At 40.1% G+C, this 16,633-nt stretch overlaps 1 protein-coding gene across 1 annotated transcript; it reads left to right on the top strand.

Annotated features, from left to right (window-relative positions):
• Positions 822-12,733, top strand: LOC109230206. The gene is made up of 6 exons (XM_019395732.1): positions 822-1,010; positions 1,113-1,228; positions 11,405-11,540; positions 11,851-12,242; positions 12,357-12,439; positions 12,681-12,733. The coding sequence occupies exons 1-6, from the start codon at positions 822-824 to the stop codon at positions 12,731-12,733; spliced, it is 969 nt and encodes a 322-aa protein (XP_019251277.1).

Below are 16,633 nucleotides of genomic sequence, written 5' to 3'. Positions count from 1 at the left end.
AAGCTACGAATCTCCGTCGGGGTCGTGGGTCTAGGCCAATCTTTCACTGCTGCAATCTTCTGGGGGTCCGCAGAATGGACCGCAAAAGTGCTCCTAAAATCCAATCCTACTGTTTGGGTCTGCGGCGGAAATGCGGTCCGCATACCCAATTTGCGGTCGCCTAATGCACCGCATTTTTGACCTCAAATTTGACTGACACATTGACTCACTGTGCGATAGAAATGCGGTCCGCATATCAGTTATGCGGTCGTATAACGGACCGCATTTTGACCTTATTTTTAACCAAATCACTGACTCATTATGCGGCAGAAATACGGTCCGCATACTTGATTTGCGACCGCATTTTGGACCGCAAAATAGCACTCTTCTGGAAAAACTTGGTTCTTTGATTTTTAAATACTTAGATCAGTACAATGGGTCCGAACCGCGGTGAGCAAGCTCGCTGCGAAGAGTTTTACATATTCCCAACACATATTCGGAACTTGACCCTACGAGCTACTAGGTTTTGAGCACAAATTTTTACGGGGCCTTACATCAGGGACCTCCGAGCTGAATTGGCAAGAGCTCACAGATAGCAGACCGATCTCGTCGAGTAGGTAACATAGATTTTTTGGGGAGCTTGACATAGAAATTTGATATTGGCGACTAAGACTTAGATCTTGCAGGTTCAGCAGAAGGCCGAAAAGATTGAGCGGCTTCGCGAGGAGGCTGAGGTGAAAGAGGTAGAGACTTTGGGGTGGAAGCAGAACATGGACCGTCTTGCCTTGGAGAAAGATACCGCTCGGGCCTAGCTATCTTCGGTTAAGCGTCAACTCTAAAGCATGAGGGAAGAGAGCCTGGTTCAAGCAAAGAAAATTGAAGAGCTCGAGCCTCGGCTGGTTGCTGAGCTTGCAAAGGCCGCATCTGCAGCGGAAAAAGCAAAGGCCGATGTGGAGGCGGTCGTGGCTGTCCATCGAGCCGACGCTGAAGCCGCTAACGCTCGAGTGAAGGAAATTTTCGATGCCGCTCAGGTTCGATTATCCCGCATTGCCGAGCATGCTAAATGCCAGTCTCGGAGAGAGACTCTCGAGGAGGTTCATGCTCGTGACTTTGACCTCACGACCGATATTTAGAACGCAAAAGTGCTAGAGGGCGAGGTCGAATATTTTCTCTCTGATGATGATGACTCCGGGAGTGTGAATGGATCCGAGAGCGGAGAAGATGAAGATGAAGCTCCCGAGAAGATTAGGTACTTAGAATTTTTTCCTTCCTTTTTGGATTTTTGTGTAAGGCCCTTGTCGGTCCCTTGTACATATTTTTGTCCATATATATAAAGAAATTTCTCTTTTGAATGCCTTCTCAAATTTTGTCATCAATCATGTTTTGTGCCTTGTAAAATTTTAGCACATTCTTATGCTTTAAACAAGGCCAAATACATACACAGCCCCTTAAAGTTGGCTCCAGTTTTCATTTAGACACTTTAACTAAGGCAAGTACCTATTGAACACTTCAACATTAATACAGGTATGTCTATTGAACACAAATTTGATAGCCCCAAAAGAAAATAAGTGCGTGAATCTGAGTCTCCTGTAACTCTATGTATTTGGCCTTTAAACAATATGTTCGAGACTTTGGTTTTAAATGACTTGATTGAAGCCATAATAATACTGTTTTTATAGTCGGGTTCGAGTGAAACCTGAATTCGGAGCAAAAGGACCATTAGGTTTGCTTTGAATGACAACGGACCCTCGATCTGTAGTCGAGTAGGTTCTTATTCGAATACGAGATAGCGGGACCCTTAGGTTCAAATAGAGTGAGAACGTGTTCTCAAACTCAAAGTGTGTTGGCACTTAGACTCTTTAACACGAAGTATTTTCCCTTGAAAATAAATAATCCGAGGGTGATGCCCCCCAGTATACAAGGTTGAATGTAAGGAGACCTCGGATACTCTAAGTCAGCACGAACAATGGTTGCCTCATTAAAAACTTTGCTAGAAAAAGCCATTTGGGATAAAAACCGGTCGAAGGGAAAAAGAGTGCAACACGTACTTTAGGGTCTTAATATCTTCCTGCTTGATGATAACTCCAATACTTTTGCTCGAACACCTGAAAATAAGTTAGTGAAAACGTAAATGAAAAAGGAGAAGGCCATACCTTAACAGTAGTATCGCTTGAGGAGCAAGATGTTCCACTTGTTTAGTAGTTTCTCGCCGTTTATCCTGCCTAGCTTGTAAGATCCCTTTCCAACGATATCGAGGACTTGATAAGGTCCTTCCCAATTTGGGCCTAGTTTTCCCTCATTAGGATCTCGAGTGTTGATAGTGACTTTCCGTAGGACTAAGTCTCCGATACTGAAGTGGCGAAGGTTGGTTCTTCTATTATAATATCTCTCGATTCGTTGTTTTTCCGCAGCCATCCATACGAGTGCGGCTTCTCGTTTTTCATCCAATAATTCGAGGTTAGTATTCATAGCCTCGTGATTTGATTCTTCCGTTGTATGTCAAAATATGCCGCTAGGTTCCCCGACTTCGACTGGAATCAAGGCTTCGGAATCATATACTAAGGATAACAGGGTTGCCCCCGTACTAGACTTCGATGTTGTTCGATATGCCCAAAGGACCTCGGGTAGAATTTCTCTCCATTTTCCCTTGGCGTCGTTCAATCTTTTCTTTAGATTCTGAATGATAGTTTTTTTCATTGACTCGGCCTGTCCGTTTCCACTTGGATGATACGATGTTGATAAGATCCTTTTTATTTTATGTTCTTCGAGAAACTTCGTTACCTTGCTGCCGATGAACTGCTTTCCGTTGTCGCATACGATTTCGGTGGGTATCCCGAATCGGCATATGATGTGATCCCAGATGAAGTCTATAACTTATTTTTCTCTGACTTTCTCGAAGGCCTGGAAGTAGTCAGTCATAAACAAAATGAGTGACATAAATTTAGAGAAGTAGTCAGACATAAACAAAATGAATTTAGTTTTACCTGGAGCCGATGGTAGAGGGCCGACGATATCCATCCCCCATTTCATGAATGGCCATGGGGATAGGACCGAATGAAGTTGTTCTTAGGGCTGATGGATCATTGGTGCATACCTTTGGCATTTATCACATTTTCGAACAAACTCCTTAGCGTCTTTTCCCATACTATCCCAATAGTATCCTGCTCTGATGATTTTGTGAACTAGTGATTCGGCATCGGAGTAGTTCCCACAAGTACCTTCATGGACTTCTCGTAGAACATAATCGGTGTCCCCTGGTCCCAAACATACTGCTAATGGTCCGTCAAAGTCCTTCTGTACAATGTTCCATCTTTAGCCAATGTGAATCGAGCAGCTTTTGTTCGTAGGGCCCTCGATTCTTTAGGGTCCAATAGGAGCTTTCCGTTTTTCATGTATTCGATATATTTATTCTTCCAATCCCAAGTTAAGCTTGTGGAGTTTATCTCAGCGTGACCTTCTTCGATCACGGATCTCGAGAGTTGAACAACAGTCCCCAAGCTGATTTAGTCCTCCTCGACTGATGACCCCAAATTCGCAAGAGCATCGGCTTCACTATTCTGCTCGCGAGGTACGTGCTGCAAGGTCCATTCTTTAAAACGGTGCAAAGTCACATGTAGCTTGTCCAAATACCTTTGCATTCTATTCTCTTGAACCTCCAAGGTTTTGTTTACTTGGTTTACTACCAGCAAAGAGTCGCACTTGGCTTCAATGACTTCCGCCCCAAAGCTTTTAGCTAGTTCGAGACCTGCAATAATGGCCTTGTACTCGGCCTCATTGTTAGTCAACTTAGAAGTTTTGATGGATTCTCTAAAGTCTTGCCCGTGGGCGGCTTCAAGATGATGCCTAGCCAGGACCCCTTCACATTCGAAGCGCCGTCTTTGAAAAGGGTCCATACCCCCATGATGTACCCGATTTTAACAAGAATTCCTTCTCGACTTCGAGTACGAGGGTTGGCGTGAAATCGGCCACGAAGTCTGCTAAAATTAGAGACTTGATGGCCGTTCAGGGTTGATATTAGATATCATACCCACTGAGTTTGACGGCCCATTTGGCCAATTAGCTCGACAGTTCAGGTTATGCAAAATATTTCGAAGCGGGTAAATGGTTAATACACATATGGGGTGACATTGAAAATACGGCTTTAGCTTCCTAGAGGCGCTTATCAGTGCAAGTGCCAATTTCTCTAAGTGTGGATATCTAGTTTCTGCTTCTCCTCGAGTTTGTAGACATGTAATTTTTGACCCTCCCTTAGATTTTACACATTTTAGTATTAAATATTTAGTTTAGGTCTAATATCGCTACATTAACTAATTTTGACTCTTTTACTTTATTTTGTCACAAAAATAAAAATTACAAAAATATTTTCTTTCATTTAGCTAATTGATATTTTTATTTAGTTACTTTTAGTCTATCTATCTTTCATAAAATTAAAAAAAATATACAAAAATAGTTTCACTTTTAGTACTTAGTTTTATTTTAGTTTATTTTAATTAAGAGTGATTTTTTACACTTTATAGATACATTGTATTATTTGGTCTTCTTAGCCTAAATTCAAACCCAAAAGACATGGTCCAACCCAATTTCCTAAGTCCAAACCCATTACCCTTAGCCCAAATAACCTTAGTGTTGGCCTAGGAACATGTGAAGTTTTGAAGAATGACAAATGAACTCAGTCATGGACCAGGTCCATCATGTGAAGCACAGTGTTGGTCAACCTATACATGTGAGATGCACGTGAAGGCGATAAGTTCATTGATCAAGCAGCAATATCTCCTGAACTGATTGAAAAGGTTGCATATGGGATAAGGAGAGAAAGTCTCCTTATGAGAAGAGAATACAATCCGGATAAAAGATAGGGTTGGAGTTTGTGTTGTTCAAGGACCCAACTTCGATGGAAGATCAACAATTGAGTCTCAATCAAACTCTAATTACTAACTCATTAAATAACATTGATTGTTCTCTTTTACAGGTATTGCACAAACGCAGAAGTTAAACTAAAATGAGAGCAAAAGAGCGAGACAATTTTGCAAGCAATTTATGTGAGATATAAGTGTGTATTCCTGAAGCTACTTAGACAAGATAGAAGAACCAATTCCATTGTGTCTTTCTTTTATTTTAGTTCAATTGTAGTAGGTGATTTAAACTTGTACCTTTCAGCTTTCATAGTAGCAATTGTATTAGGTACTTTGAGTATTCAAGTTAGAGTTAACTTGAAGTTGTCGCAACAGTTGAGGCTGTGTGCCACAACGGGATTAGAGTTTAATCCTTAGGTTTACAAGAGTTTTGTAAATGCTATTTTGGCTCAGTGATTTTAGTGGAAGTTTGGGAAAATCCTACTGAGTAGTAGGTCGTGGTTTTTTCACCTTTTGAGCCAGGTGTTTTCCACGTAAAAATCTCTGTGTTCTTTATTTTTTGTATTTATTAATCCGCAAACAGCAGTAGATAGTACACTTAGAAGAACCAGGTTCTTCTAGAGCAAAAATTGGGTACCACACAGATCACCCCCCCCTCTTGTATGGTGTTGACGCTTATAACATCAATTCGTATCAGAGCAGGTTATCCTTGAAGAGGCTAACACCTTAGGAAAAGATCAACATGAGTGCACCACCTGGGAACTGGGAAAGGCAATCCAATGCTAGACCTCCACTTTTCAATGGTCAGTACTATTCCTGGTGGAAGAACAGGATGAGAGATCACATCATAGGGGAAGACTATGAACTGTGGGACATAGTCACTGATGGTCCCCTAGCAACCACAAAGAAGAATGTTGAAGGAGTTGATGTGCCTAAAACATGAGCTGATTGCACTGCTGAAGACCTGAAGAAGTGGGAGAAAAATACCAAAGCAAAGAAATGGCTTGTATGTGGACTAGGTCCAGACGAGTACAGCAGAATCCAAAGCTGTACCACTGCTAAGGAAATCTGGGACACTTTGCAAGTGGCTCATGAAGGAACACCTCAAGTGAAGAGGTCTAGAGGAACACTGTTGTATTCTCAATATGAAAATTTTACTATGAAGGAAGGAGAAACTACCACGAGATGTATACTAGATTCACTACCCTGACAAATGAACTTAAGTCTTTTGGAAGGATTATTCCTGAAGAAGACAAAGTTGAGAAAATCTTGACAAGGGTTCTGCCAGTCTCATGGGAAAGCAAAATCACTGCTATTCAGGAATCTAAGAATATTGCCACCCTCAAGCTGTATGAACTAATTGGAAATCTTACTGCCTATGAACTGAGAAGGGAAACCATGAAGATGGATACACCCAAGAAGGAAAGAAGTCTGGCTCTCAGAATTGCTGAAGGTTCTGATCTGGAGGATGATGAAATGGCTATGATCACAAGAGATTTCAAAAAGTACCTGATGAGAGGAAAGGGTTCCTCAAGAGGTACAACCTTCAACAAACAAAGGGCTCCAGAGAAACAAACCAGTGAGGGTTGCTACAAGTGTGGTAAGACTGATCACATGATCAAGAACTGTCCTCAATGGGAAATTGAGTGCAAGAAAGAAAGGGCTGAACGAAGGAACATGTTCAACCAAAGAGGAACAAAGGATCAACAAATGCTATGGTTGCAGCCTGGGGAGAAACATCAAATGAGGACTCAGAGGATGAAGCTGGAGATGAACAGGCTCTTATGGCCATCAGAGAATCAGATGATGAACAAGAGGTAAGTATTCTTCATCTCAAAGACAAGATTAAATTTCTGTCTAAAAGAAAGGCTGGCCGAGCTATTAATAGACTTCATTGATATGTCTGAGATAATTAACAATGAGAAGGAAGATCTATCTAGAGAATGTGTGATCCTAAAAGCAAAATGCAAAAGTCTAGAGTCTAGGGCTAATGAGAGTGATAGCAAAAATGCTGAGTTAAAGAACCAGGTTCTTCAACTTGACACTAGTGTCCTAGAACTTAGGTCTGAAAACTTAAAATTGAAACTAGGAACAGGAAAGAAGAAAGCTGATCACACATATCTCACTTTAGAGGAAAACTTAGGAAAAATGAAGGATGAGTTGTATAAGAAAGATGAATTGATTAAAGTCCTAAAAGAAGATCTAGGAAAAGTGAAACATGAACTAGACAGAACTTGCAAATGGAACAAGGCTTCTGATGCACTTTCTTGGTTGCAAGAGCACCACTGTAGCAATAAAAGAGGACTTGGCTATGGGACTCAAGCACCAAAATGGGACCCTAAAAGCAAGTACCTCACACTTCCTGAGAATAAAATATGCACACACTGTGGCAAGACTGGTCATTACAAAAATGAATGCAAAAGTAAAGGCCAGTCAAAAGAACAAAGCCTTTGTTCAAGAAAAAAATAAGCTGCCTGGGTGGGCAAGAAAGAATTTGATTCATCCTTTTGCCTATAGAAAGGGACCCAAACTGGTTTGGGTTCCTAAGACTAACCCCTGATTTCTTTTTGCAGGTCCAAGTGAAAGGAAGCAGCCAAATATGGTATATGGATAGTGGCTGCTCAAAACATATGACTGGGAACAAGGACCAGTTCCTTTCACTTGAGGACTTAAAAGGTAGTAATGTCTCCTTTGGTAATGGAAAGAAAGGTGAGATCATTGGGGTTGGAAAGGTAGGAAAGACATACTCTCACTCCATTGAGAATGTCTACTTGATAGATGGCTTGAAATATAGCCTGATTACTGTGTCACAACTGTGTGACAGAAGTAACCTGGTAGCATTCACCTCTACTAAATGCTTTGTGATAAATCTTACCACTGACAAGATTGTTTTGCAGGGAAAGAGAGTTAACAATATTTACATTGTAGATTTTTCCACTCTCTCAGAAAATGGAATCACTTGCCTAAGTGTGTTGGTTAATGATCCCCTCCTGTGGCACAAACGACTTGGTCATGCCAGTCTGAATCAGCTAAATAATGTAGTCTCTAAGGACTTGGTGATAGGTTTACCCAACATCAAGTTCAAGGAAGACAAAGTTTGTGAGTCATGGGCAAGGGGGAAGCAGGTAAGATCATCGTTCAAGAGCAAGAAAATGGTAAGCACAACCAAGTCGTTGGAACTGGTCCATATGGATCTCTGTGGTCCAATGAGAACCATGAGCAGAGGTGGAAAGAAATATGTAATGGTGCTTGTTGATGACTATTCTAGATTTACCTGGGTTCTATTTCTAACTTCCAAAGATGAAGCATTTGACATGTTTACTGCATTTGTTAGAAAAACTCAAAAACAATTAGGAAATCAACTTGCATCCATTAGGTCTGATCATGGAACTGAATTTGAAAACTCCAAGTTTGCTGAATTCTGTGATGAAAATGGTATAGATCATAATTTCTCTGCCCCTAGGACTCCTTAACAAAATGGAGTAGTTGAAAGAAAGAATAGGACTCTTGAGGACATGGCTAGGACCATGCTGCTTTCTAGCAAACTGCCTCACAGCTTTTGGGCAGAGGCTGTAAACACTGCATGCTACATAATCAATAGATGCATGACTAGACCTCTTGTAGAGAAGACTCCCTATGAGTTACTTAAAGGGAGAAAACCAAACATATCCCATCTTAGGGCATTTGGTTGTAAGTGCTATGTGCACAATAATGGAAAAGACTCCCTAGGTAAGTTTGATCCAAGAAGTGATGAGGGAGTATTCTTGGAATATTCTTCACATAGCAAAGCATATAAAGTGTTTAATAAAAGAACTTTTTGTGTAGAAGAAAGTGTAAATGTAGTATTTGATGAAACTAACATTCTTTCTGAGAGGCAGGAACATGAAGATGAAGCCATTGGATTGGTAAAGGACTTGACTGAAGCGTCAGCACAAGTCAAAGTGGCACCAACTGAAGGAACAGGTTCTTCCATCCAGGGCAACCTGACAGGGAGAACTAATCAAAGAGTAATTGAAATAAATCCCTTAAAGGAACTTGTTCATGACCTTGTTCCTCAGCAACAGAACATGGGAGAATCATCTAGTAGAAACCAGTTGGTTGTGAAACCTCACAAGTGTTAAAGTTCTCATCCCATTGAGAACATTATCACTGATCCAACATCTGGAGTCAAAACTAGATCACAATTAAAGAATCTGTGTGCTTTTAATGCATTTTTATCTCTTATTGAACCTAAAAATGTTGTTGAGGCTTTGCAGGATGCATATTGGGTCAATGCAATGCAAGATGAACTTAATCAATTTGAAAGAAGTCAAGTTTGGCATCTAGTTCCAAGGCCCAAAGTCAGATCAGTTATTGGTACAAAATGGGTCTTTAGGAACAAACTTGATGAAGATGGAACTGTTACAAGAAACAAGGCAAGATTGGTGGTCCAAGGTTACAGCCAGGAGGAGGGCATAGACTACGATAGGACATTTGCACCAGTTGCAAGACTAGAAGCGATCAAACTCCTCATAGCCTTTGCAGCACACATGGAATTCACTCTTCATCAAATGGATGTCAAAAGTGCCTTCCTGAATGGCTACCTGAAAGAAGAAGTGTTTGTGAAACAACCTCCAGGATTTGAAAGCAAGGAATGCCCTGAGCATGTGTAGAAGTTAGACAAGGCTCTCTATGGACTCAAGCAGGCCCCAAGAGCATGGTATGAAAGATTGTCCAAATTTTTGCTGGAGCATGGGTACAAAAGAGGTAAAATTGATAGTACCTTATTCTTAAGGGAAAAAGGTAAGGATCTCCTTGTTGTACAAATATATGTCGATGACATAATCTTTGGGGCCACCACTGATAAGCTGAGTAAGGACTTTGCAAAATTAATGTGGAGTGAGTTTGAAATGAGCATGATGGGTGAGCTTAATTTCTTCTTAGGCTTACAGATCAAACAAAGTTCAAATGGAACCATGATCCACAGCAGAAGTATGCAAAGGGGCTAATCAAAAAGTTTAAAATGGAAGAATCTAAAGAAATAAACACACCTATTTCAACTGCTACTAAATTAGATATTAATGAACCTGGTTCATCAGTTGATCAAAAGTTGTACAGGGGTATGATTGGTTCACTTCTGTATCTTACTGCTAGCAGACCTGACATTGTTTTCAGTGTAGGGCTTTGTGCTCGCTTTCAGGCAAATCCTAAAGAGTCTCACCTGACTGCTGTCAAAAGGATACTAAGATACTTGAAAGGAACCACTGCTCTGTGTCTTTGGTATCCCAAAGGTAGCAATTTTAATCTAGTAGGATATGCTGATGCTGATTATGCAGGTTTTCTGGTGGATAGGAAGAGCACCTCAGGTATGACACACTTTCTTGGTTCATGTCTTGTGTCATGGGCTACCAAAAAGTAAAACTCAGTGGCCTTATCTACTGCTGAAGCTGAGTATGTTGTTGCTGCCTCTTGTTGTGCTCAATTGCTATGGATCAAACAACAGCTGGTAGATTTTGGTATTGAAGTTGGTTGTATTCCAATATTCTGTGACAACACTTGTGCTATAAGTATGACAAAGAACCCTGTTCATCATAAAAGGACTAAGCACATAGATGTTAGACACCACTTCTTAAGAGATAACTATGAGAAAGGACTGATCTCCATAGAATTCTGTGCTACTGATAAGCAAATTGCTGACATTTTCACTAAAGCATTGAGTAGAGAAAACTTTGAGTGGGGTAGGTTGGAATTAGGGATGATTAAGATCACCTAATAGGTCCAGTTCAGAATGCACAATGAAAAAAAAATAAAAAAATTTTGGTTAGGAGTTCTAACTGTGTGTAAATATCTAGATTAATTCTTACTCAGTTTCATACTTTAATTAGTATACTCCTGTGACATGTTATATGATTCACTGATCTCTTACAAAGTTTTTTCTATTATGGCATTTGAGGCATGTTCAAGAGAGTTCTATATGAAGAACCTGGTTCATCAGTATGAGCTCATATGAAAGTTCAGGTATGTTTTCAATGCTTTGCATAATTAGAAAGATTAACAATTCAATCATGAGCAGAAGTCCTATACTTGTCAAATTCCTAGAAAATTCTATCCGTTGAGGCATTGAACCAGTTTCGTTCTTTTAGAACTCTAAAAACCGTGATTTTTGCCTAATATCTAGGGAAGCCAAAATAATCATTAAGGGACTGGAATTCCAGGCTGATTAGACTTCTAATTGACCTCTGAAAAAGCTGTCATTACTACATTAATGACTAATTGTCTTTAAATATACACCACATCTCTTACTCTCTTCTTCATTCTAAAATCGTCAAAAATTATATCTCCTGTTTTAATTGCTCCTCTTCTCCAAGAATCCCAAATCGCTTTTCTTCTCAGAAATTCCCAAAACTCCTCCATAAACGAAGAACCATGTCTAACCCACAAGATCATCCTGGCACTCCTCCACCACCATCACCCTCAAATACATCCTCTTCTACTCCTCCTAGTGAATCCCCAAAACCTAGGCTTCGAAGGCAGAAAATGTTGGCTAGAAAAACTGTAGCATCTGGAGCTCTGAGTAAAGTTTTAAATGAGAGGTTGAAAGCTATCCAGAAAAGGGAATCCCCAGCTAAAGAGTCTGATTCCAGTTCTGACTCTAAATCATTTATTTCTGCTAGTGAAGGTGAAGAACATGAGTCTTCTGACACTGAGATAATTCAAGAAATTCCCGAGGTAGGTTCTTCTGAAGTTAAAAACGTAGAAAACAGGTTTGTCTAATTGGACCTGTTAAAGATGTATTATTGGCTGAATCGAGTATGAGTGGAGGTAAAAAGAAAGGAAAAGAGAGAGAGGGAGGAAGTGGTGAAGAGAGGGGAAAAGGAAAGGGAGAAGTTCTTGCTATATGTGGAGTTAAAGAAGAAAATGGCTTCAAGTCAGGGGGAAGTGGTTCTGGGGAAGCAGCTGAAGGGCTGGTTCATTTGAGCAAACAAAGAGATGAACCTGGTTCATCTGCTAAGGAAACTCTGGCTGATATCCTGAAAAGGGTTGGGCAAGTTATGACCCAAAGAAACGCAAGTCTATCTCACAAAAGGCCCCAACTGTTCTCAAGCCAGCCAAGAAAAGAAAAACCTCACCCCCTAAATCTACTGCCCCTTCAGTACCTAATGGACGAGCTACAAGAAGCAGGTTTCGACAAAGTAAAGCTGACCTACAAACAGCTCTGGAAGAAAGCAAGAAAAAGAAAAAGGAGAAGGGAAAGAAAAAGGTTGCAGAGTCCTCTGAGGCTACTGAAGAAGAGGAGATGGAACTGGTTCATCAAGAAAGAGGGACAACAGTAGAGATTCCTTTACCAAAACCTAAAAGGTCCAAGACTTCTACCAAGAAGTCTTCCTGTGAACCTGTGTCTGGTGAACCCTTATTAGCCAAGAGGACAAGGTCTGCTGTGAAAGGTAAGCAAAAGAAAATTGTTGAAGAAGATGAAGAGTGGAGTGGTGAAGAAGAAGAAGAGGAATCTGGGAAGGAGCTGGATAAATTTGCCATCTTTGGCAGGAGAAAAATTCTGAAAGGAAGACTGTTGAAAGACCAGGAAGAACCAGGGATGAGAAGACTGGTGGATGCTTTAGCTGCACAAGGTTGGAAGGACATGGTCCTTGAAATGGATGGGAGGCTGGCCAGGAATGAATTGATTGAGTTTATGGCCAATGCTGCTGTAAAAGATGGAGTAGTCACCAGCCTGGTGAGAGGAGAAAGAGTGAAGTTTGATGCAGTCAAACTTTGTGAGATCCTGGACATACCTACTGAAGGGTATGATGATTATACAAGGCAAAGGTGGCCATGTCTGGAGTCTCTCCCTACTGCTCTTGAAATCACTAGGAGATTCTGTGACTCTAGAGAAGTGCCTGAAGCCAGATTTGTGCAGAAAGTGAAATGAGACCTGAACACAAGGTCTTGTTTGAATTTGTCAACAAGTGCCTGCTGCCCAGACAGGAGAGAAGGCACACTGCAAATTACATGGACCTGGTTCTTATGGAGTGCTTGGAGAGAGGAATACAGATCAACCGGCCTGCTTTCATTGTCAAATTACTAGACAGGGTCATTAATGGCTCCAACGCTCATGCCACTCCATATGGGTTCATACTGACTACTGTGCTGGACAGGCTGAATGTGCCTTTGAAGAAATGGGAAATGGCATCAAGCAAGGAGCATTTTGGTGTTAAGACCCTACTGGCTTGTGACTATCCTGTCAATGCCATCCCAGTTGAACCTGGTTCATCTCTGAGGACACCCATCAACAGCAAGGTTAGGGCCTTGGTTCAGGAGTGTGGAACTAAGGATGATGAAATTGCTAGGCTCAAGGCACGCGTGGCTGAATTGGAGAATGAGAGAGATGGCCTTAGAACTGAGCTAGCAAAAGAAAAGGAGAAGAGTGATGGAATGCTTCAGAATATGCTAAACCTTCTCCAATCTCAACCCTCTAGTTCCTCCAAGCTCTAGTTCTTCCAGCACTTGTCTTTAGAACCAGTCTAGTACCCCCAGTGAACCCCAGTGACCCGGATTAGGGATGTTTCTGTTTTCTTTTGCTCATGTTTTGGAAGTTTTTCTTTCTTTTTGTGGACTGTTTGTGGAACCATATCTTTATCAATGACAACTGCTGTTTTCTCTTGTTCAATGATGATTCTGATCTTAATAGTTTAAATATGTTTGTTGATTATTGATAATTGCACAATGATTTCACTTGCAGTTGCCCCAGTGGCCATGAGTACTTATTAAAGTCTGGGTTTCACACTGTGTATGCAACTTTTCGATGATGCCAAAAGGGGGAAGAGATGATATTGTGCTTTACTCATTATTCTGATTAAGTGATATTTATAACCTAATTAACCTGGTCCTTGATGATAAGTAAAATATCTAAGCTAAGTGTTGATGGTTAAGCTGAGTTCTTACAGGTTCTTTGATCAGTAAAAAGCACAGAGTTTGTCATCATCAAAAAGGGGGAATTTGTTGGCCCAAGAACAGGTGAAGTTTTGAAGAATGACAAATGAACTCAGTCATGGACCAGGTCCATCATGTGAAGCACAGTGTTTGTCAACCTATACAAGTGAGATGCACGTGAAGGAGATAAGTTCATTGATAAAGCAGCAATATCTCCTGAACTGATTGAAAATGTTGCATATGGGATAAGGAGAGAAAGTCTCCTTATGAGAAGAGAATACAATCCGGATAAAAGATAGGGTTGGAGTTTGTGTTGTTCAAGGACTCAACTTCGATGGAAGATCAGCAATTGAGTCTCAATCAAACTCTAATTACTAACTCATTAAATAACAGTGATTGTTCTCTTTTACAGGTATTGCACAAATGCAGAAGTTAAACTAAATTGAGAGCAAAAGAGCGAGGCAATTTTGCAAGCAATTTATGTGAGATTCAAGTGTGCATTCCTGAAGCTACTTGGACAAGATAGAAGAACCAATTCCATTGTGTCTTTCTTTTATTTTAGTTCAATTGTAGTAGGTGATTTAAACTTGTACCTTTCAGCTTTCATAGAAGCAATTGTATTAGGTACTTTGAGTATTCAAGTTAGAGTTAACTTGAAGTTGTCGCAACAGTTGAGGTTGTGTGCCACAACGGGATTAGAGTTTAATGCTTAGGTTTACAAGAGTTTTGTAAATGCTGTTTTGGCTCAGTGATTTTAGTGGAAGTTTGGGAATCCTACTGAGTAGTAGGTCGTGGTTTTTTCACCTTTTGAGCCAGGTGTTTTCCACGTAAAAATCTCTGTGTTCTTTATTTTCTGTATTTATTATTCCGCAAACAGCAGTAGTTAGTACACTTAGAAGAACCAGGTTCTTCTAGAGCGAAAATTGGATGCCACACAAATCACCTCCCCCCCCCCTCTCTTGTGTGGTGTTGACGCTTAAAACATCACTTAGCCCATTACCCCATCCATAACCCTAGACCCCTTCCCATAGATAGACACATTAGACCTAATTTTGGAGAGAGAGAGAGAAAAGATACAACAGCTGCCAAACCTAGAGCTTCTGCCGTGGAAATCAAATAAAAAACAACAGCCTTTTCTCCCTTGGAGATCCTTTGGATCTTCCTTCTTTCAAAATCAAAAAGGGAGACACACACAAAAAAAAAAGAAACAAAAATGACACAAGGTAAGTGAGAAACAGAAAAACGAGAAATTAGATTTCGAAAAGGAAAACAAAATCCTTCCCCTGTTTCGTTGCTTCTCTTCTTCAAACTGGAGCCAATCAATGCCGCTCCTTCTTCTAATCTTCAACACGCGAAGCCACTGTCCAAATTAAGCCGAGTCAGTGGAGCTCATTCGAGGTTGCCGGCGTGGTCTTGTTGATGAACCGTTCCATTCAATTTCGTCGGCATGTTCTTCCGTCACCTTGTAAACCAGCAGAAAGCTTTGTGATAAATTGAAAGCTATAAAAGGTCCCCTTCTCCCTTTAATTAATTCTTTCATTTTGTTCCCATTAGTTTTGAGTAAAGTTCAGTTGGTTCATCGTGTTAGCATGAATTTGTTTATTGTGTTAATTAGCTAATTGATCGTCTAGATAATTCTTTACAATTTAAGTCCATACCATTGCATCTGCGGTGTTTCTATTTTGAGCATGTATCTTTGAGTTATGTATTATTTTATCATTAGTTTAATTTGTAAAAGTTTGGAAAAGAAAGCTCTCAAGAATCTTATTAAGTCAAATGGGCCGATATGATTTGCTGCATATGGTTTGGGCTTACTTTGTCAAGAACGATAAATGGGTTATATGTGTTTGAGAAGAATTCATGTGATTTCTTTAAGTTGTCATTCCATAATTATGACATCACAATAATCTCCAAGTAGTTTAAGAATTAACCGTGAACATCCGTAGTTTGCTTTAATTGAGTAAAATCTTTTGAAATAAATTGAGGCGTGCCATCCACATATAAAATCCATAACCCATGACCCTCACATTAACACCAACTAGTGTGAAAGATACTTTGAACATTCATAACTAGTGTAGAAAATACTTTGAACATTCATAGTTTGCTTTAGGCGCGCTTTATAATAAATTATCGTGACTATGGGTACGGCTCCCGTGGCATAGTCATGATACCTAATTCTCAAATCCGGGTGTGCATTTCATGCGACCCAATCATAACAACTTTGACCATTAATAAAGTAAACATATCGCGAATCACGGGTGCATTTCATGTAGCATGGTTTGCGGTGTGTCCCAAAACGGCAAGTGTACGACAATTGTAACTTGCAAGAAATAATTCCATAAATCCTAAAAGCAGTTTAAAATAATTAAAAGCGGTTATAAAGATAAAAATACACTAGGTTTAAAACATGTAGTAAATCAGATAATTAGGCCAATTATTAATAGTTTAAGTGACCGTGCTCGAACCACGGAACCCGGGAATACCTAACACCTTCTCCCGGGTTAACAGAATTCCTTATCTAGAATTTCTGGTTTCGCAGACTTTTAAATAAAGTCGATTTTCCTCGATTTGGGATTTTAAAATAAACAGGTGACTTGGGATACCATAATAAATATCCCAAGTGGCGATTCTGAAAAATAAATAAAATAACCCCATTTCGATTAATGTCACTTTAATTGGAAAAACTCCCTTATATCCCCTCTCGGGTGAGTAAAAAGGAGGTGTGACAGCTCTGGCGACTCTGCTGGGGAAAATAACCCAGAACGTTTGTTCAGAGTTCAAGAATTTGAGCTTAAAATAACTTTTATAATTGACTTTTATTTATTGTCTGATTTTTATTACATGTTTGGGCCTAATGTGCTAAATGCCGCTTTTTATCGCTTTGATATTATTTG

The sequence above is a fragment of the Nicotiana attenuata genome, chromosome 7 (assembly GCF_001879085.1).
Source record: "Nicotiana attenuata strain UT chromosome 7, NIATTr2, whole genome shotgun sequence".
Classification (NCBI taxonomy): domain Eukaryota; kingdom Viridiplantae; phylum Streptophyta; class Magnoliopsida; order Solanales; family Solanaceae; genus Nicotiana; species Nicotiana attenuata.
Note: the sequence above shows the minus strand (reverse complement) of the source record. Positions and strands in the feature narration are given on the sequence as shown.